We start from the raw sequence: 20,902 nt of genomic DNA, 5'->3' as shown, positions 1-20,902 counted from the left end.
ATAAATAAAAGTAATTCATGATATAAGGCAGAATCAAGGATAGTAATTTTATTTAGACTACTTAGTTTATATTTTATCAGTGTATAGCTGGCTTTAACTAAGGTAAGTATTAGAATTCATTTTTTAACAGCAAATATTCTTAATTTTCTTATTGACTTTAGTTCATTGGAAATCCTGGGATTCAGAAATGTGGATTAAAAGTAATTTCTTCTATAGCACATTTTCCTGATGCATTAGAGGTGTTATCCCTGGAAGATGCTATTGATTCGGTGCTTCACACACTGCAGATGTATCCAGATGACCAAGGTTGGTACAATTGAACTCAGGATTTAGATTTTTATAGGCCTTTAGCTGTTGGTTGGACATGTTTGAATTTTTTCTTCAGTTTTGAGATTTAAAACAATAAATTTTGTTTCTTTTTTTCTTTTTTAGAAATTCAGTGTCTGGGTTTAAGTCTTATAGGATGTTTGATTACAAAGAAGAATTTATGCATAGGCACTGGGCATCTGCTGGCAAAAGTTCTGATTTCCAGCCTACAACGATTTAAGGATATTGGTGAAATACAGATGAAAGTATGTGCATTATCTTGAAGGGAATTGCGATCTTGCACAGATTTCTCTTTCAGAGCAGCTGGTGTAACTCCCACTTTGCGTTAATGGGTATATTCTAGTTAACTGAAAACCTTTTTTTATCATTTTGTAGTATTTTAATTATAGTAGATGAAGATAATTGGATTGAATCTCAAAATATCCTGTTTCATTACTAAATCTCTAAAATTAGTATATTTATTTGTCATTTATCTTTTCCATGAAAGAGCACAGAATGTGCTAAAGAAATTTCAGCTAGCTGAGCTTTATTTGCTTAGATTTTAGATAAGTAAAAGTTATAATTATTCTGAAGTTTGTCATTCTCTGTGTTTTATTGTTAGCTGCTTACCTAGTAATTTTGCCCCTTGATTTTTTTTCTTGCAGTGAAACAATATTTTAAACATTCTTCATCAAGCAAAATTTAAAATGGGATCTATATTAACTGTCTATAAGGAATCCAAGATACTGGTTTAAGGTTAATTTAGGGGAGATTAAGAAGTAAATTGTTTCAGAGTGTTTTTCTTTTAATGTTAGCAAAACAAATAGTTTCCTTAAGAGTTTCTGCCTTGGTTGTGGTTTTTTAGTAATGGAGTTAACAATTTTCATAAACCAAATATTTTCATAAATGGCAGCCTTCACCAGGAGTGAAAATGTCTAAGCTCTAATCTTTGCACAGACATTATTAGTAAATGTGATAATGCATGTAAGATTTTAAATTTTAAAGTGCTGAACACACAAGCAAAAATGTGTTTTAGAGCCAAAATGTCTTTTATAAATCTGCTTTTTTTTTTTTAAATCTGCTTTTTTAATGTGCCTCAACCTAGGCTGATTAAAGCCAAGGCAGAATTGATTATAAGTAATCCTAGGGAAAGGAAATTATTTTGTGCAGGTATGAAGGTGTCAGTCAGTATTTATTCATCTAAGCATAAATTTTAGGATTTTTATAGTAGAGGTTGTAAACTGTTGACCAGTGGGCTAAATTTGGCTTGTCAACATATTTTATTTGGCCAGTTCAGTGTTTATAAGTTTTTAACTTGAATTATATGCCTTCTATGCATTTGCATTACCTGCTTTGCTATTGCATTCATTTGAGTTTGCAAGGACCTCTGCTCTAGAGGTTAGTGGACCACATGCCGCTCAGACCTGCATAGATTAATACTATTTCTCCTGTCAAATGTTAGGAAGCATTTGTAGAAACTCAGCCTCTTATGAGCTCAAAATAATAATTTTAACATTTAGATGATTTCATTAATATATACTAGAAAGATAAAAATTTTAAAAGTTAAGTGGATCTTTGGTGAGTTTACCCAAGCTATATAATAGTCAAGTCAGAAGTTCACAACTCTTGGGGTGGTTCTAAAAAGTAATGATGTACTGATCAGTTCTTTATAAATGATTTGCTATAAGGATGTAAATCTCAGAGTGTCTTTAGAGCTTCTCTCAGATGCACTCAATGTGAATAAAATCTAGGAACTCGCATTTGTCTGAGGTTAAAATTTAAGAAGATAGCACAAAAATTTTGGGGGAAATGCTAAGCTATCTAGAGAACCTGATCTGCAATCTTGTAATAAACAATTCATATCACTGGTCTATTTGGATTTGTGGCACTGCTGACTCTGCTGTTCTAATCCTGATTAGTATCTGGCTTTCAACCTGTAGGTATGGCTTCAGGCAGGGAATCTTTAAAAGGCAAATTTTGGTGTATTAGGTATTTTTCCTGCTTTGCTAGATGCTAGTTTGTTAACTAGCATCTTATTCTCTGTGCACCTGCTTATTTCTTAGTAATGAGAGAGCAAGGTGTATTTGTTTCATTGTCTCAAGGTTTATAGCTTTAAAGTACAAACCTAATAAATACATCTACTTAGCTAAGTGAACATCCAAGGTTTTAAGTACCATATACAGTCTCTCTTTTACATTATTTATTTATTTATTGTCCACAATTGCTTTGTTATTATTATTTTTGATCACACTTTCAGGGATTTCAGACAATCTTGACGGTACTGGAATTGTCAGTGTCTTTTTCCAAGCTGCTGGTGCATCATTCCTTTGATTCAGTAATATTCCATCAGTTGTCCTCCAACATCATGGAGCAAAAGGATCAACAGGTACAATGTTTTTCACCTGTATTCTAACTGTTACACATTTAGCTGACTCTAATCCTCACTTCCGTTCTCTTTAGTTTCTAAATCTTTGTTGCAAGTGCTTTGCAAAATTGGCCATGGATGATGAGTTAAAAAGTGTGATGCTAGAGAGAGCATGTGATCAGAATAACAGCATCATGGTCGAATGCTTGCTTCTGTTGGGAGCGGATGCCAATCGAGCAAAAGAAGCAGCTTCTTTAATTTGTCAGGTAAATATTCAAGGACTCACTTTTGTTTTTTTCTGTTATTTGACTCTGCCATTGTATAGCTCTTATCTACATCCTATTATTCTACACTACAGAATTTATCAGTTTATTGAACAAATGCTTGTGATTTGTAGGAGTTTAGATTCACAGAATTTCAGAGGTAATAGGTCCCTTAGGTGTTATTATCTAATCATTCATTTTATTTTTCTACCTAGCTTGTTAAGTTGATAAATAACTTTTCAAATGTGTCTCCTACTATGCATCTCTGTGCAAATCGTTCTCCAGCCACACACCATACAACACATGGTTTATCTTGTTTTGATCATCTTTCAGCTATTTTCTCTGTTTTCAGTTTCTCTCTCTAGAAAATTCTCCCCTCAGGGCTACCACATGTGGCCCTGTAGGCTGTGTACTGCACACTTTGGGGTGCTGTACCCATTGACAACCCTGCTGTGGGCCACCCTGCAGTTGTGTGGCACTGGGCCTGCTTCCCTTCTCTCCCTTCCCTCATGCACTGTGCAAACACATATATCAAATTCTGCTTTGCCTTCAAAATCTAACCTAAATTCCTTCTCCTCAATAAAGCCCTCCCCACACTCCCAGACCTCCATACAAAATAAAGATTTACTTCTTGTGTAAGTCCGTGACAGTTTATGTACACTCTTTATATTTTGTGAGTTATGTGAAAGTAGAGATGTACAAGGTTCATCTATGTATCATTCAGAATATCTAACTCACTGCTTTACATACAGTATGAATTCGGTACGTATTTATCAGAGTGTATTACATGTTATTTCAAGTTTGTCTTCATTCTATAAATTTTAGCATTTATAATAGCATTCGGGAAGCACTACATATATTTTCTGGTTACTTAATATTTCCAACAAAGCAATTATGTAGTGATTTAATATACATTATTAAATAACCAGCAGAGTGCTGTGTTTTCCAATAATTTACTTTTAAAGCCTTACTTTATTTAATTTCCCAGTCACCTATGGATTCAAATCAATTTGTCAACTGTAAGATTAAGTTAGCACCTATTAGCAATCTACCTAAAAAGAAACTGAACCTGTAACTCATTTTCATGCAGAATTAATTTATGCCAAATACATAATCAAATTATTTAAATTAGTCATATTTTCATTTAAGCAAGCAACATTAAAAATAGTTGCTTCTCTGTTATTAAAGATAATTAAATTATTTTCCTCAATAATTTAATATGTTTTTATTGTGTACCTTTTGTGTGATCTTGAGATCATTGAGTTAATGTTACTTGGATTGAAAAGAAACTTCCCCTTCAGATTTTTCCTAGGGAAACAACATAGCTAAAATCACTTGAGTGCAATTACTCTACATTCACCACAGGGAGTGCTTTCTACTTTTCTCTCAATTTATCCAAATATTTCTATACAAAAGGCTTTTTACCTTATTCTTCTTCCCAAGTTCTTTTGGACTTAATGTACTTATTTATATCTTTTCTTCTTAAAGTCAGATCTTTACATCCATGGGTATATTAAATGTAAAGAATTTATCCTAGTTGTCAGAGATTATTTGTATCTAACATGATAAATGTTGATTAAATATTGTGGGTAGATTGATTGAACATACCTTATTTTGTACCACTGTAAAGTGACATAATCAAGACTATTCATGCACCAATGCTGCATAATTAAGAACTATTCAGAGCAAGGACAGATTTAATCTTGTTAGGTTTTCTGAGGTGAATATAATAATAATGTAATGTACATGACTGGTAGAGAAGAATATGGAGGATTAATATCGGGTGTGAAAATGCATGAATGGAGACCTGAAGATGACTCATCAAGTCATGGTGGGAAGAGCAAGGATAATGAATTGTGAATAAATATAATAGCAGACACTTCTGTGGTGTTCATTATCACCTGGGCCCTGCTCTGAGCCCTTTACTTAATAAACTCCTCACAACAACCTTAGGAATAAGTCCTAGTACTATCCTATTATGCAGGAGAGGAATTGAGGCACAGAAAGGTTAAGTAACTTGCCTGAGGACACTCTACAGGTAAGTAGTGGAAAATCGGCCTGCTTTAATCTTTTGTTTACATAACAGATTCATGATAGTGGTGGTGGGGGGAGGGGGTTATACATTCATTCCTGAATGCTGGTTTGAAATATTAGGATTTGATTGTGTGCTGAATTATTTATAAATTAGAATATGAGAGACAAGATGGCAAAGGATAGTAAATTACAGTTTGATTATATTTGAATTATCCTCATTATTAAAATACAAAACTGTGTATCTGAGCAGTATTTTTTTTCCTTCTCATGAAGTTGAAATTACTTTCATAATTTTATTTCTTTTGTCTGATACTGTTTCTTATATATTTATCTCTTCATGGCACCATATCCCTGAAATCAGCTGGGATAGCTTGGGTCCCCTGAGGAAAATTCTGCTATAAAATGTATTGAGCATATTCTCTGTGGAAAGCACAGTGCTAGATATTCAGTAAAGAATAGAAAAGGAGTTTCCTGTTTCAAGATGGTTTCAAAGTGTCTATTGGGAGATGGGGGAGGATAAAACATAAATCACCTTAATACAAGGTAGGCAGTAAATGCCATAATTTAGAGATAAAAGATTTCTGGGCTCCAAGAGAAGAAATGAGTTTTTTTTGCCCCTCCCTTCCTCCCTTCCTCCCTTCCTCCCTTCCTCCCTTCCTCCCTCCCTCCCTCCTTCCCTTCCTTCCATCCTTTCTTCCTTCCTTCCTTCCTTTAAAATTTCCTGTGGACCCTTAAAGGATTTTAATAATTTGCTAAATTAAATATATTCCTTAGGCATTGTGCTAGGGTACAGAGGTACAAATTGAATTGCAGTAGCATCCATGCCTTTCATTCTAGTTATAAAACAGATAAGCATGTCTAGTTCAGTGTGCTAAGTGCTATGTTAAACAAAATGGGATGGGCATCGGAGGAAGAAGGGTGTGTGTAGCCTGGAAAGCTGATAGCAAGGACTTAATGTGCAAGAGAGTTTAAAACTATTCCTTCAAGAATGAACATCTTTTTACTGGCTGAAGAACAGAATTAGATATTTGAGGCAAGAGAAATAGCATAAATGAAGGTAATAAGGTTTGAAAAATTGCATGTCGTATTTAGGGGAATGTCCTGGAGCAGAAAGGTTTTAGAAGATTTTAAAATAGGTTAATGACCTGATCATATCCAGACTAGAAAAGTACTATAGTGGCTCTGGGGAGAATGGGTTGAAGGTGGGTGATCCTGGAGACCTATGGGCACTGTTGGTGCCATCACACCACAGGACTGTCCCCTCAAACCTCTTGGACACACTTTAATTCTGAAGAATTCAGGAATTTTCCCCAACCATCTTGTTCCACTGACCTGGTACCCTGAATCTTAGGGTCTTCTTTCCTTTTATTTTTTAATCCTTAATATTGGGTCATGAAAGGAGCACAGGCTTTGGAGCCAGCAGATTTGATTTCAAATCCAAGTCTTTTATTGACTAGCTCTAAGGGTTTGGACAAATCACATATTTTTCCTAAATATTCATCTATAAAATGGGGGTAATAATTTTTACGGCATAGGTTTTTTAAAAATAAGGATTGGAGGTCATGTGTTTACAGAAGTTAGCACAGTACCTGGCATATAATATTTATATTATCTATGACTTTGTTCTTCTAGTTGATAACATCACATTCCATAGCCTTTCAGAAGCTGTTGCTGGGTTGGGCCAGTGTGCTATGCTGCAGGTTGCTAAGGCTTCTCTCTGCTTACTATGGTCACTCTAGTTTTTGTAGCAGCTAGCATGCTAACCCACCTTGAGGACCTGCTCTGAAAACGTAACATTCAGGGGAAGGTAGAAAACTGAGAGACAAGATATGTTTTTGTGGAAATTAAAATTCTTGTCCTGGAAAACCAGAAGTAAATGATGACTGTCCTTTGCATATGGCATTAGCAAATTTTATGATATTTATACTCACACTTAGTTATTCTGTGTCACGAATGAAGGCAGGGCAGTAGCATTTACTGTGTTAAGGTACTAGTTTCCCAGATGTCTTCCAGTGAGCAAACAGAAGTCCAGAAAGTATGAGAAACGTGTAAATTGTTGGAGCCTCAGGTATTCTGACTTCAAGCCTATGAGTTTTATTTCATACCATGTTGCCTTTTTCATGGTAACTGACTCTCATGTGGCAGATTTATTTGATTTATGCTGCTCTGATATTTGTGGTGCTAATCTTATTTTATTTTCCTAATCTATTTCAAGGATGAGTTTTGCCTTATTTTGTTTCATTCTGAATTTACGGATGTAGCGAAAAATCACACCAAGTTTGATTATCAGTCTCTTAAAAGGAAAAATGACAGGTTGTTAATGTGCTTACCTTCTCTTTTTCTTTAATAGGTATGTGAGAAAGCGAGCAGTCCCAAAGTGGTAGAACTGTTACTGAATAGTGGATCCCGTGAGCAGGATGTACGGAAAGCTCTAACAATCAGCATTGGGAAAGGCGACAGCCAAATCATCAGCTTACTCTTAAAGAGGCTTGCCCTGGATCTGGCCAATAATAGCATCTGCCTTGGAGGATTTTGTATGGGAAAAATTGAACCTTCTTGGCTTGGTCCTCTATTTCCAGATAAGACATCTAATTTAAGAAAAGAGACAAGTAAGTATTAACAGGAAAGTCTGTACAAGTTTTAATTTTAGTAGTATTTTTAAAAATCACTAATCTTTTAGTTAGTTTTCATTCCAGTTTGGTTCAACTTAAGCCAAAAATATTGTAAAGGCTTGGATATCTTTTTTTTTTGTCAAGAAATGCTTGAAACTGACATTATATTTAAGTTCTTTATGAGCCAGCAAATACATATTTTATAAAGATAGAGCAAAACAGTGGAATCTTTCTGTCAGGTTTCTTTTCTTTGTTACATATTTTATTTTTTATTATAAAAATAATCTATGTGCATTTACAAATAGAAAAACATAAGAATCCTAAGGAAGAAAATAACAACTTATTTTTTCACTTATAGATAATCAATGTAGATTTTTTCCCTAGACTTTTTGTATGCTTACATATGAATTAAAATGTGTGCATGGAAACATAAACACATATATACTTTGCATTTTCAAGTTAGTATACTTCGCATTTCACTTAAGGATGTAATTTCAAGTTAATATAGATCTTGTATACATTAAGTACATTGATGACAGTTACCACTAGCATCTATACTAGTGCTTTTCACATAGTAAGTGCTCATTAAATATAGTATAGGCAAATAGAAAATTCGGTAAGAAATTATGTTGTTAAGCATATGTGGAAACAGGCACTTCACACATTATAGATATGAATTAAAATCTTCCTCTTTTGAGGAAAATTTGGCAATATCCATTAATACTTTAAATGTACACCCATACTTTTTTGACCCAGGAATATGCTGATAGGGGTCCATAATACAGGCATTCTTTTTTTTTTTTAATTTTATTTATTTATTCATTTATTTATTTTTTTGGCTGTGTTGGGTCTTCATTTCTGTGCGCAGGCTTTCTCTAGTTGAGGCGAGCGGGGGCCATTCTTCATCGTGGTGCGCGGGCCTCTCACTGTCGCGGCCTCTCTTGTTGTGGAGCACAAGCTCCAGACGCGTAGGCTCAGTAGTTGCGGCTCACGGGCCTAGTTGCTCCGCGGCATGTGGGATCTTCCCGGACTGGGGCACGAACCCGTGTCCCCTGCATCGGCAGGTGGACTCTCAACCACTGCGCCACCAGGGAAGCCCTTAGAATGCATTCTTAAGGGAAAAAACAGTTAGAGAACAGTGTTTTTAGTATACTAATATTGGTGAAAAGACAATTGGGATATGGTAGTCATAAGTGTTCGAATGTGAAAAGACCATGTTGAGAAAATAATCCAGAAATGGGTGCCCTGGTTGCCTTTGGGGACCTTGGAAACTAATGAAATATGATTAGAGTCTATGTTTTATCACTTCAATTGGTCTCATGCGAACAACCTGCTTACTTTAATCTTTGATCTCTGATGGAGAGGAATTGTGGGCCTTTGGAGAGGTACAAAGGGAGATATACATTCAGGGTATTCTTTTGTTTCTGTACGAAGTTTTTTACAAGTATTGACAAGTCTTACCTAATTTAAAAAATATAATGTCATTTGAGAGATTGGAGGGCATAGCCATAATTTTTTGACAACTGGTCTGAGTAAAGAACATTTTGAATTCAAAGCTTTAAAACATTTTCCAGGTACTATTTGAGTTACGCACACATGTTGTAATGTGAGTTATGAGAGTAATATTTGAAGAAATTTTCCAGGATATATGTAGGTCAATGAGAACTCTGCCAACTTATTTCGTCAAAATAGAGCATAATATGAAATGCAGTAAAATAGCAAGAAGGATGTTAAGAAGAATTTTGAAATTTCATCAAATTTCCTAATAGAATGAATCACTCAGCAAATAGTTTATAAAAATAAGAATATCATTTATTATCTTCTGTGTCCTAAGTGTTCTGCTAAAAACTTCACATGCCTCATATTCTTTAATTTTTTCCATAATCCTGTGCTGTGTATATTGTTGTCTTCACTTCCCGAGTGAGGACACTGACACTCAGGGAGCTTGTATAACTTGCAGGTGACTTGAGCACAGGCCTGTCTGGCTTCAAGGCCCAGACCTTTTCCTGGATCAAGTTAGTTTCATAAAGGTTCAGTTTTGTCACCAACACCAAAGCTTTGTGTAAATTTAAAAAAAAATTTAAGTTCATTGCCTGCTACTTTATACAGTATCATGATTGTAAAGTGACTTTGAAGTAAGAATAAAAAATCTTAGAAGTAGGAGACTATATAAGGAACTTTGGTATGATATATGTTTATGCTTGTATAATTATTGATTTCTAAAAATAGAACTACCATACGACCCAGCAATCCCACTACTGGGCATATACCCAGAGAGCACCATAATTCAAAAAGAGTCATGTACCACAATGTTCATTGCAGCTCTATTTACAATAGCCAGGATATGGAAGCAACCTAAGTGTCCATTGACAGGTGAATGGATAAAGAAGATGTGGCACATATATACAATGGAATATTACTCAGCCATAAAAAGAAACGAAATTGAGTTATTTGTAGTGAGGTGGATGGACCTAGAGTCTGTCATACAGAGTGAAATAAGTCAGAAAGAGAAAAACAAATACAATATGCTAACACATATATATATGGAATCTAAAAAAAAAAAAGGTTCTGAAGAACCTAGGGGCAGGACAGGAATAAAGATGGAGATGTAGAGAATGGACTTGAGGACACGGGGAGGGTAAGCTGGGACGAAGTGAGAGAATGGCATGGCTTGTGGGAAGCAGCCACATAGCACAGGGAGATCAGCTCAGTGCTTTGTGACCACTTAGAAGGGTGGGATAGGGAGGGTGGGAGGGAAACGCAAGAGGGAGGAGATATGGGGATGTACGTATATGTATAGCAGATTCACTTTGTTATAAAGCAGAGACTAACACAACATTGTAGCGCAATTATACTCCAATAAAGATGTTGAAAAATAAAAAGTTGTTGCTGGTATATCGTTTTATTTTTAGATATAGGATCCACCCTAGCGAGAATGGTGCTCGGATATCAGATGAAAAGTGCTGTGGAAGAAGGAACAGCCTCAGGCAGCAGTGGGACTTTTTCTGAAGAAATACTTGATAAATTTGATGAATGGACCTTCATTCCTGAGTCTTATGTTGACAGTGTATTTGCTCAAAGTGATGACCTGGATAGTGAAGGTAATTATTACTAAACAATAGAGTCAGTTATGTTTTAAAACACTTACCCTCTGGCATTGAACAGTAGAAATTGAGACAAAAATCTGATTTACTTCATTTGGAAAATCTTGAGGAAAACTGTATTCATTAGTGGAAATAGTTAATGCTTACTATTACTTTACTACTACTTAAGGCAATGAAGAAAATGTATGTCTACACTTTTAAGTGTTATCATACTGCCCATAATCAGTGAGTGGTGGCTATTGCAGTGAAAACACTGACTCAGACTGGAATTGGATTCCATATTCCATCATCGACTAGATACTTCTGTGGTTTGTGTAAGCCCCTTATCCTTATTAAAGGCAGTGTTGCTAAACTTCCAGGATTATTTATAGGAATTTGGAAAAATGTATGTAAAGTGTCTGGGAGAGTGTTTGCAAATAGAAAGTGCTTAATAAAAAATATTTTTATCTTTATTAGAGTTAAAAATAATATTTTAATAACTCCTGAAATAACAAAAATTTAACATGGCAAGATATTAATGGCAGTGATTAAGGCTGACATTTAACATAATACAGTTTGGTAAAAATAGAGTGAGGTGCTTTTTTATTAAAATAGTATGATTGAAACCTTTGGGTGATAGAATAAAGACATTTGAGAGGGCAGAAATAAGAGTTATTCCAAAATCTCATGTCTCAAGTCCAAACATTCTTTAAAACCAACTTTATTGGGACTTCCCTGGTGGTGCAGTGGTTGAGAATCTGCCTGCCAATGCAGGGGACATGGGTTCGAGCCCTGGTCCAGGAAGATCCCACATGCTGCAGAGCAGCCAAGCCTGCGCGCCACAACTACTGAGCCTGCGCTCTAGAGCCCGCAAGCCATAACTACTGGTCCCATGTGCTACAACTACTGAAGCCCACGCACCTAGAGCCTGTGCTCTGCAATAATAGAAGCCACCACAATGAGAAGCCTGCGCACCACAACCAAGAGTAGCCCCCATTCGCTGCAACTAGAGAAAGCCCACACCCAGCAATGAAGACCCAATGCAGCCAAAAATAAATAAATAAACAAAACCCCCCACAACTTTACTGAGATATACTAATTTACCCATTTTAAGTATATGTTTTCATTTATACATCCATGTAATCATCACCACTATTAAGTTATGCAACGTTTCTATCATCCAAAAAAGTTCCTTTATATGTCTCTTTACAAAAAACGTCCCCCCCTACCTTGTCCCTTGGCAACCGCTGATTTGCTTTCTGTCACAATAGATTAAAATAGTATTTTCTCAAGTTTCATATAAATAGGATACAGTATGTCCTTTTTTATGTCTGGCTGTTTTCTGAAGTGGTTATACCATATTATACTCCCACCAGCAATGTATGAAAATTCTAGTTGCTCTGAATCCTCATTACACTATAACACTTAGTATCGTAAGTCAGTTTAATTTTAGCCATTCTAGTGAGGCTGTAGTCCTAGCTTATTTGGGTTTAATTTTCATTTCCCTGAAAACTATTGATATTGAGAATATTTTCATGTTCTTATTGGCCATTCATATATTGATATTTTCTTTGCAAAGTGTCTGTTCAAATTTTTGCTAACTTTTAATTGTCTTGTTGTCTTATGTTATTTTAAGAGTTCTTTTTATATTCTAAGTAGAAGTCATTTGACAGATATATGAATTACAAATATTTTCTTTTGTTTATAGCTTGTTTTTTCATTTATTAATGTTATTTTTCAAAGAGCAGAGGTCTTAAATTTTGAAAAGTGCAGTGTTTCAGTTTTTTCTTTTCTAGTTTGTGCTTTTTCTATCCCATTTAAGAAATCTTTTCCTATCTCAAATTTGTGAATATTTTCTCTTATGTTTTCTTATAGAAGTGTTAAATTCTTAGCTTTTACATTTAGGTCTATAATCCATTTTAATTTTGGTATATAGTGTCAGTGAAGAATTGACATTTATTTTTTTCCACATAGATATCCAGTTGTTTTAACATTACTTGTTGAATATACTATATTTCCTCATTGAATTAATGGCATGTTTGTCCAATTTAACTGACCATATAGGTGTGGTTCTATTTCTGCATTCTTTTTTTAAAAAAATAAAAAATTTTTTTTATTGGAGTATAGTTGACTTACAATGTTGTGTTAGTTTCACATGTACAGCAAGGTGAATCAGTTATACATATATCCACTCTTTTTATAGGTTCTTTTCCCATTATAGGCCATTACAGAGTATGAAGTAGACATACCTGTGCTATACAGTAGGTTCTTATTAGCTGTCTATTTTATATATAGTATTGTGTATATGTCAATCCCAGTCTCCCAATTTATCCCTCCCCTCCTTATCCCCTGGTAACCATAAGTTTGTTTTCTACATCTGTGACTCTACTTCTGTTTTGTAAATAAGTTCATTTGTACCCTTTTTTTAGATTCCACATATAAGTTATATCATCATATGATATTTGTCTTTCTGTGTCTGACTTATTTTACTCAGTACAACAATCTCTAGGTTTGTCCATGTTGCTGCAAATGGCATTATTTTGTTCTTTATTTTAAGGCTGAGTAATATTCTATTGTATATGTGTACCACATCTTCTATATCCATTCCTCTGTTGATGGGCATTTAGGTTGCTTCCATGTCCTGGCTATTGTAAATAGTGCTGCAGTGAACATTGGGGTGCATGTATCTTTTCAAATTATGGTTTTCTCCAGGTATATGCCTAGGAGTGGGATTTTATTCTGTGCCATTGATTTATATCTTTATCCTTATGCCAATGCCATACTGTCTTGATTACTTTAGCTTAATGAAATCTGATAGTATAAGTTCTCTGGTGGTGTTCTTTTTCAAAATTTTTCTTATTATACTAGATTATTTGCATTTCCATATATATTTTGAATCAACTAATTAATTTTATGCTGGGATTTTTTATTAGAATTAAATCTATGTATACATTTAATATAGAATTAATGTATAAATAATATATTATTGTTATATAATATAGAATTAACATATAAATAAAAATTTCTTTAGATTAAATCTAGAAATAAATTTGAGGGAACTGGTGTCTTAATAATGAGTCTTCTGACATATAAATGTAGTATTTATTTCCGTTTATTTGTCATTTAAATTTCTCCCACCACTGTTTTGTATTGCATGTTTTTTGATGCTATTGTAAATAGTATTGTTTTTGAATTCCAATTTCCAGTAGTTCATTCACTGCTGGTTTATAGAAATGCAGTTGATTTCTTTGTATGTTAATGTATCCTGTGGGCTTGCAAAACTCATGAGTTCTGACAGCTTTTTGTTGACTCCACAGATTTTTCTATGTTCACAATAATGCCATTTGCCAATACAGACAGATTTACTTCTTCCTTTTAACCTGTATATCTTTTTCTCTTCTTCTTCTTTTTCATGTCTTATTACACTGGCTAGGACCTCCAGTACTATGCTGAATAGAAGTGGTAAGAGTAGGCATTGTTCCCTGGCTTCCAAACTTAGGGGGAAAACATTCAGTCTCTCATCATTAAGTATGATGTTACATGTAGTTTTTTTTTTTTTTTTAATAGCTATCCTTCATCAGGTTTAGGAAACTTGTTTCTAGTAATTATTTGCTGTGACTTTTTATCATAATGGGTGTTGGAAAATGCTTTTCTGCATCTGTTGAAATGGGCATATTTTCTCCCTTTATTCTGTTATTTAGTTAATTACATTGATTGATTTCCTAATGTTAAACCAAACTTTTCTGGGGGAAATCTTACTGGGTTATGATGTATTATCCTTTTAATATATTATTTGATTTGATTTTCTAAAATTTTGTTAAGGATATTGCATCTATGACGGATATTGGTCTGTAGTTTTGTTTTGTTGTAACTGTGAGAGTATGCTAGCCTCTTGAAATGAATTGGAAAGTGCTCCTAACTCCACTGTTTTCTGAAAGAATTTGTGTAGGAGAGGTCTTAAATGTTTAATAGGATTCATGAGTAAAGCCTTGTAGCTTAGGAATACTTTTTGGTGGTGGGGGGGAGGCTTTTTAATTATAAATATAATAACTTTAATAAATTTATGGTTCTTTTGATTTTTCTGTTACTTCTTTTGTCAGTTTTTGTAATTTGAAATGTTCAAGGAATTTGTCCACTTTACATAAGTTGCCAAATTTATTTATTGTTATTTATAATCTCTTATTGTCCTGTTAATGTTTATAAGATCATTAGTGATATCTGATCTTTAATTCTTGACATTGATATTTTTTGTCTTTCCTTTTTTTCTTTCTTCAGTCTAGCTCAAGATTTATCAATTTTATTGATCTTTTCAAAGAATCAGGTTTTTGTTTCATTGACTTTCTGTATTGATTGTCCATTTTATTTTTCATTGATTTTTGCTTTTTCTTTTCTTTCTTTTTCTTTTTTTTTTACTTATTTAGATTTTATTTGACTCTTATTTTATAGATTCTTAACATGGAAGCTTAGAACACTGATTTTTAGAGCTTTCTAATTTTATAATATAAACATTTAAGACCATGCAGATCCTTCTGAGCACCATTTTAGCTGCATCCCACAACTTTTATATATTCTGTTTACATTCACTTTTGAAATTTTCTAATTTCCTTTGTGATTTTTTGACTCATGAGTTATTTAGAAGAGTGTTGTTTATTTTCCAAATACTTGGACATTTTTCCACATAGCTTTCTCTTATTGGTTTCAAATTTCATTTTGTTGTGGTTAAAGAACCTACTCTGATGATTTCTGTCCTTTTACATTTATTGAGACATGCTTTGTGGACTACTGTGTGGTCTATCTTGGTGAATGTTTCATGTGCAATTAAAAAAATGTGTATTTGGTTGTTGTTGGGTGAAATTGGGTCAACTTGTTTGATAGTGTTTTTCAGGTCCGCTATATCTTTACTGATTTTTTCTCTACTTGTTATATTTAAGAACAAAATGTTGAGATTGTAATTTGTTAATTTTCCTTTTCATTTTATCAGTTTATGCTTTGTGTATTTTGAAGCTCTGTTACTGGGTGAACATACATTAAATACTATAATTTTTTTGATGACTTAACCTCCTTATATTGATCTAAGTTTGCATCTAGTATCATTTCCTTCCTCCTGAAGAGCTCCCTTTTACATTTCTTCTAGTGCACAGCTATAGGAAATCCCTATGCAGATTACTGGAGCTCTTTTTCCATGACTCTCTCCTGGAACTCCCAGCTAAGTTAGTCTCCATGAACACTGATCTCCATTTCCTCATCTCAAGAAAGCCATTGTGCTTTGTTTAAATTCCTTCTCATTGTGCCTATGGCCCTTAAATTGCCTCCAGGCAGAAAGCCAGGGTGATCATAAGGTTCACATAGTTTGTTTCCCTTCTTTCAGGGATTACACAGTCCTGTACTCTCTGCAGCCCAATGTCTGAAACCAGTTGTTTAAAAAAATTTGTCCAATTTTCTAGTTGTTCGTTGTGGGGAGGTTAAGTTCAGTGTTTGTTACACCATCATAGATGAAAGAAGAATTCTCTTTAAATATTTTTAAATAAAGGAAAACATCAGAAATGCTAACGTAAAAATAATTGATTTTTGGATTTGTAAATTTTATAATGTTTTGACACAATTAATTCTTTATGCTTCTAAGATAAAAAGTGATAGAATTTAAAATCTCATGAGTTCTTAAAAATGGCTCTACATTATTTATCCTTAAAATATGACTAATATTGATCCTTATTTTCTTGAAAATCCATAATTTTAAAAGTAATTCTTTTCTCTCTCAAAACAATATTGCCAACTAAACTCATTGTGTTTATTTTAATGTAATTTCATAAATGAAACTATAAAATATGTAATTCAAACAGAGATGTACTCAAAATTACTGAATGTTAAATAATTTAGTGTGATTCCAATATTTAAAACAAGATTCGAAAATTTTCTAAGCAAAATTCAGAGAAACAGAAAGGAATAACATTGATCAGATTTATGTATAAACTTTCTCTGTTTCCTGAACATGCATGTATTTATTGTAGCACTTGTAACTATTTTTTTACTTGGCTCTTTCCTGCTGTACTATGAGCTCATATGAGGCCTGGATTATTTTTCCTGCTTATCTTTATCCTGCACTTACTCAGTGTCTAGTCTGTGACAGCCATTCAATAAATATTTGTGGATGAAGAATAATGTAGTTGAATTTGAAAATGACAAGCTGACATAGTTTATCATTTCTATTTTAAAGATGTTACAAAAGGAATTGGGTAATTTCCATTCATGGAAATGTGTTTAATGTTTTGTGATTGAACTACTATGCTAGCATCTTATGATTAGGTCAGCTTTTCTTACTTGCCTTTATGTTATTGTTTAAAAATAGGAAGTGAAGGCTCATTTCTTGTGAAAAAGAAATCAAATTCAATTAGCGTAGGAGAATTTTACCGAGATCCTGCCTTGCAGCGTTGCTCACCAAATTTGCAAAGACATTCCAATTCATTGGTAAGTTATACTGTAAAAATTGCAGTTAAATATTGTATATCTTTTGACATTCTTTCAATAACTGAAATTGTGTGCCAAAGCTAGGAGCTATTGGTGCAGAAATTCCCTAATGTGAGAAAACTCTCTCTCTCTCTCTATACACACGTGTGTGTGTGCGTGCACGTATGCGATTTTAAATTCACATTTGTAGACTTTTGAGCATGTTTGGGGCATATAGGTGCTCTGTACACTTTAAAATGGTTTTACTCTTTTTTCTTTTTAGAGCTTCATGTCTATGGAGCCCAGACTAGGTCTGTGTCTTATGGTATGGCTTGGTCCCATGAATATTTTAGCTAGTAATCTTATAGTGACTCCTAAAGAAACCATTTAGGAAAATGTTCTCTTTGCTCCAAAAAATGATGGTAATTTTATTATAAATATTTAATAGGGACCCATGTTTGATCATGAAGATTTACTGAAGAGAAAAAGAAAAATATTGACTTCAGATGATTCACTCAGTAAGTATTTGAAAGTAATCACAAGTAAATAGATATTTTGAGCAGAATACAGCACTTTGATAAATTTCCTCTGATTATGCAAATTTTCTTGATGCCAATTTCACATAACCTTCAAATTATATTTACCTAATGATTCCATAGACTGTAGAAAAATGAAATATAATTATAGATTTAAAAATTTAGCCTTTATGATGTTATACATCATACACTTTTTATCCTTTCTACTGTGTTCCTTAAATGTAAATAATACCCTCACCAATGCCACTTTTGATGTTCTTCTTCTTCAGGTCTGTTGTTTTTTTACACTACTTATACCACCTGATTAAATATTTATTATTTACTGTTTATCTCTGCCACTGTAATGTAAGTTCCATAGTTTGGTTTTCTGTTGAATTTCCAGTGCCTTGAAGAGAGCCTGACAGTAGTAGGTGATCCATAAACGTTTACCATATGAACTTAAATTACTTGCTTATATTTCCATTGTTTGTTTGTTTTTGACAAAAGGAGCATCAAAATTCCAATCACATATGAGGCATTCAGAGAGCATTTCTTCCCTGTCTTCTGAGAGAGAATATATTACATCTTTAGACCTTTCAGCAAATGAACTAAGAGATATTGATGCCCTGAGCCAGAAATCCTGTATAAGTGGTCATTTGGAGCATCTTGAAAAGCTGGAACTTCACCAGAATGCACTCACGAGCTTTCCACAACAACTATGTGAAGTAAGTTTAATTTATCCTTATAATTCTCAGGATATTTGAAGAGCTTTTACATTTATATCTAACTTGCATGCTTAAATCTTTAAAAGGAACGTTCTGTTTTTGTGTCATTGGATAATAATTCCCCCATTCTTCTGGTTGTCATACAAGTATCTTAGTCTGTGTGGTATTCCAGAAGCATCTTTGGGGGCAGGTAATGGAAATGGAAATGTGATTAAAAAGGAATTCGAGGTTCTGTCCTGATGCTACATGGTAAGTATTAAAGTCTAGCAAGGCTATGTGTTGATTATGCCTTCAATTATTTAATTCTAGTAGGACAACTTAAACTGTTTAAATTAGGTTAGACCTAGTTTGGTGGTCCTGGCTCTGCTCAGCTACCAACTGTGTGACAATAAGAACATATTACTCTGACTGCTGTAGACCCTAATTTTCTTATCTGCAAAATACAGAGGCTCAACTAAACTATCCATAAGGCATCAATTGAGTTTTGAAATTATATGCAGCTTAAAAATTGATTTTTATGCTCAAAGTTCCTATTTCATAAAAATTAAAGTATAAAATAGTCTGCTGATAGGGTAGTCCTCTGACTATTGACTTTGTTCATCCTTTTTTTATGTACTATAGATCAGAAGTCAAAGAAAATATACGGACAAAACGATCTTAATACAAATGTTTAAATTTTTAAACAAATTCTTGAACTGAACTGCAAAGTTTGAAAAAGAATTATACCTGTTTTTATAAACTAGTGTTGTTGCCAGTACATTTCCCTTTTTCTAATTTTTAAAATTTACCATAATTTTGACATATTTTCAGAGCAACATTGCATGATTTTTAAATATATTTAAGTGGTATCTTTCCCCTAAAGTTTGTATATCTAGGGAAAGAGAAGAAAAAAAGGTGATCCCTAACACTACCCCAGTGTCTAAAGTATATCCCCACTCTATTCTCCTCTTTACCTGCATAAATCCCCCAAGTTACAAGGGCCTCATTTTTTTTTTAAACATCTTTATTGGAGTATAATGGCTTTAAAGTGGTGTGTTAGTTTCTGCTTTATAACAAAGTGAATCAGCTATACATATACATATATCCCCATATCTCCTCCATCTTGTGTCTCCCTCCCAAGCTCCCTACCCCACCCCTCTAGGTGTTCACAAAGCTCCGAGCTGATCTCCCTCTGCTATGTGGCTGCTTCCCACTTGCTATCTGTTTTACATTTGATAGTGTATATATGTCCATGCCACTATCTCACTTCGTCCCAGCTTACCCTTCCCCCTCCCCATGTCCTCAAGTCCATTCTCTATGTCTGTGTCTTTATTCCTGTCCTGCCCCTATGTTCTTCAGAAACATGTTCTTTTCTCTTCTTTTCTTTTTAGATTCCGTATATATGTGTTAGAATACGGTATTTGTTTTTCTCTTTCTAACTTACTTCACTCTGCATGACAGACTCTAAGTCCATCCACCTCACTACAAATAACTCAATTTTGTTTCTTTTTATGGCTGAGTAATATTCCATTGTATATATGTGACACATCTACTTTATACATTTATCTTCTTTATCAGTGGACACTTAGGTTGGTTCCATGTCCTGGCTATTGTAAATAGAGCTGCAATGAACATTGTGATACATGACTCTTTTTGAATTATGGTTTTCTCAGGGTATATGCCCAGTAATGGGATTGCTGGGTCGTATGGTAGTTCTATTTTCATTTTTTTAAGGAACCTCCATAGTGGCTGTATCAATTAACATTCCCACCAACAGTGCAAGAGGGTTCCCTTCTCTCCACACCCTCTCCAGCATTTATTGTTTGTAGATTTTTAGATGATGGCCATTCTGACTGGTGTGAGGTGATACCTCATTGTAGTTTTGATTTGCATTTCTTTAATGATTAGTGATGTTGAGCATCCTTTCATGTATTTGTTGGCAATATGTATATCTTCTTTGGAGAAATGTCTGTACTTATTCAGTCCATTTTTGGATTGGGCTGTTTCTTTTTTTGATATTGAGCTACATGAGCTGCTTGTATATTTTGGAGATTAATGCCTTGTCAGTTGCTTCATTTGCAAATATTTTCTCCCATTCTGAGGGTTGTCTTTTCTTTTGGTTTATGGTTTCCTTTGCTGTGCAAAAGCTTTTAAATTTCATTATGTCCCATTTGTTTATTTTTGTTTTTATTTCCATTTCTCTAGGAGGTGGGTCAAAAAGGATCTTGTAGTGATTTATGTCATAGAGTGTTCTGCCTATGTTTTCCTCAAAGAGTTTGATAGTGTCTGGCCTTACATTTCGGTCTTTAATCCATTTTGAGCTTATTTTTGTGTATGGTGTTAGGGAGTGTTCTAATTTCATTCTTTTACATGTAGCAGTCCAGTTTTCCCAGCACCACTTATTGAAGAGGCTGTCTTTTCTCCATTGTATATTCTTGCCTTCTTTATAAAAAATAAGGTGACCATATTGCGTGGGTTTATCTCTGGTATTTCTGTCCTGTTCCATTGATCTGTATTTCTGTCTTTATGCCAGTACCATACTGTCTTGATTACTGTAGCTTTGTAGTATAGTCTGA

The 20,902-nt window shown here is 34.0% G+C and overlaps 1 protein-coding gene across 7 annotated transcripts in view; it reads left to right on the top strand.

The window, feature by feature from the left end:
* LRRK2 (leucine rich repeat kinase 2) overlaps nt 1-20,902 on the top strand; it is a 153,718-nt gene that overhangs the window by 56,194 nt on the left and 76,622 nt on the right. For all 7 annotated transcript variants that reach the window (XR_004528996.2, XM_033866912.2, XM_073788830.1 and 4 more), the window contains 9 exons: nt 162-306; nt 433-572; nt 2,564-2,692; nt 2,767-2,937; nt 7,319-7,577; nt 10,493-10,681; nt 17,010-17,128; nt 17,556-17,625; nt 18,130-18,347. Coding sequence is in view for 6 of the 7 variants with exons in the window: in XM_033866912.2 (XP_033722803.1) it covers nt 162-306; nt 433-572; nt 2,564-2,692; nt 2,767-2,937; nt 7,319-7,577; nt 10,493-10,681; nt 17,010-17,128; nt 17,556-17,625; nt 18,130-18,347 (1,440 nt within the window). In the remaining variant the exon portion in view is untranslated. The remainder of the gene's footprint in view (nt 1-161; nt 307-432; nt 573-2,563; nt 2,693-2,766; nt 2,938-7,318; nt 7,578-10,492; nt 10,682-17,009; nt 17,129-17,555; nt 17,626-18,129; nt 18,348-20,902) is intronic.

The sequence above is a fragment of the Tursiops truncatus genome, chromosome 11 (assembly GCF_011762595.2).
Source record: "Tursiops truncatus isolate mTurTru1 chromosome 11, mTurTru1.mat.Y, whole genome shotgun sequence".
Classification (NCBI taxonomy): domain Eukaryota; kingdom Metazoa; phylum Chordata; class Mammalia; order Artiodactyla; family Delphinidae; genus Tursiops; species Tursiops truncatus.
The sequence above is the reverse complement of the archived record's forward strand: the minus strand, read 5'-3'. Positions and strand labels throughout refer to the sequence as shown.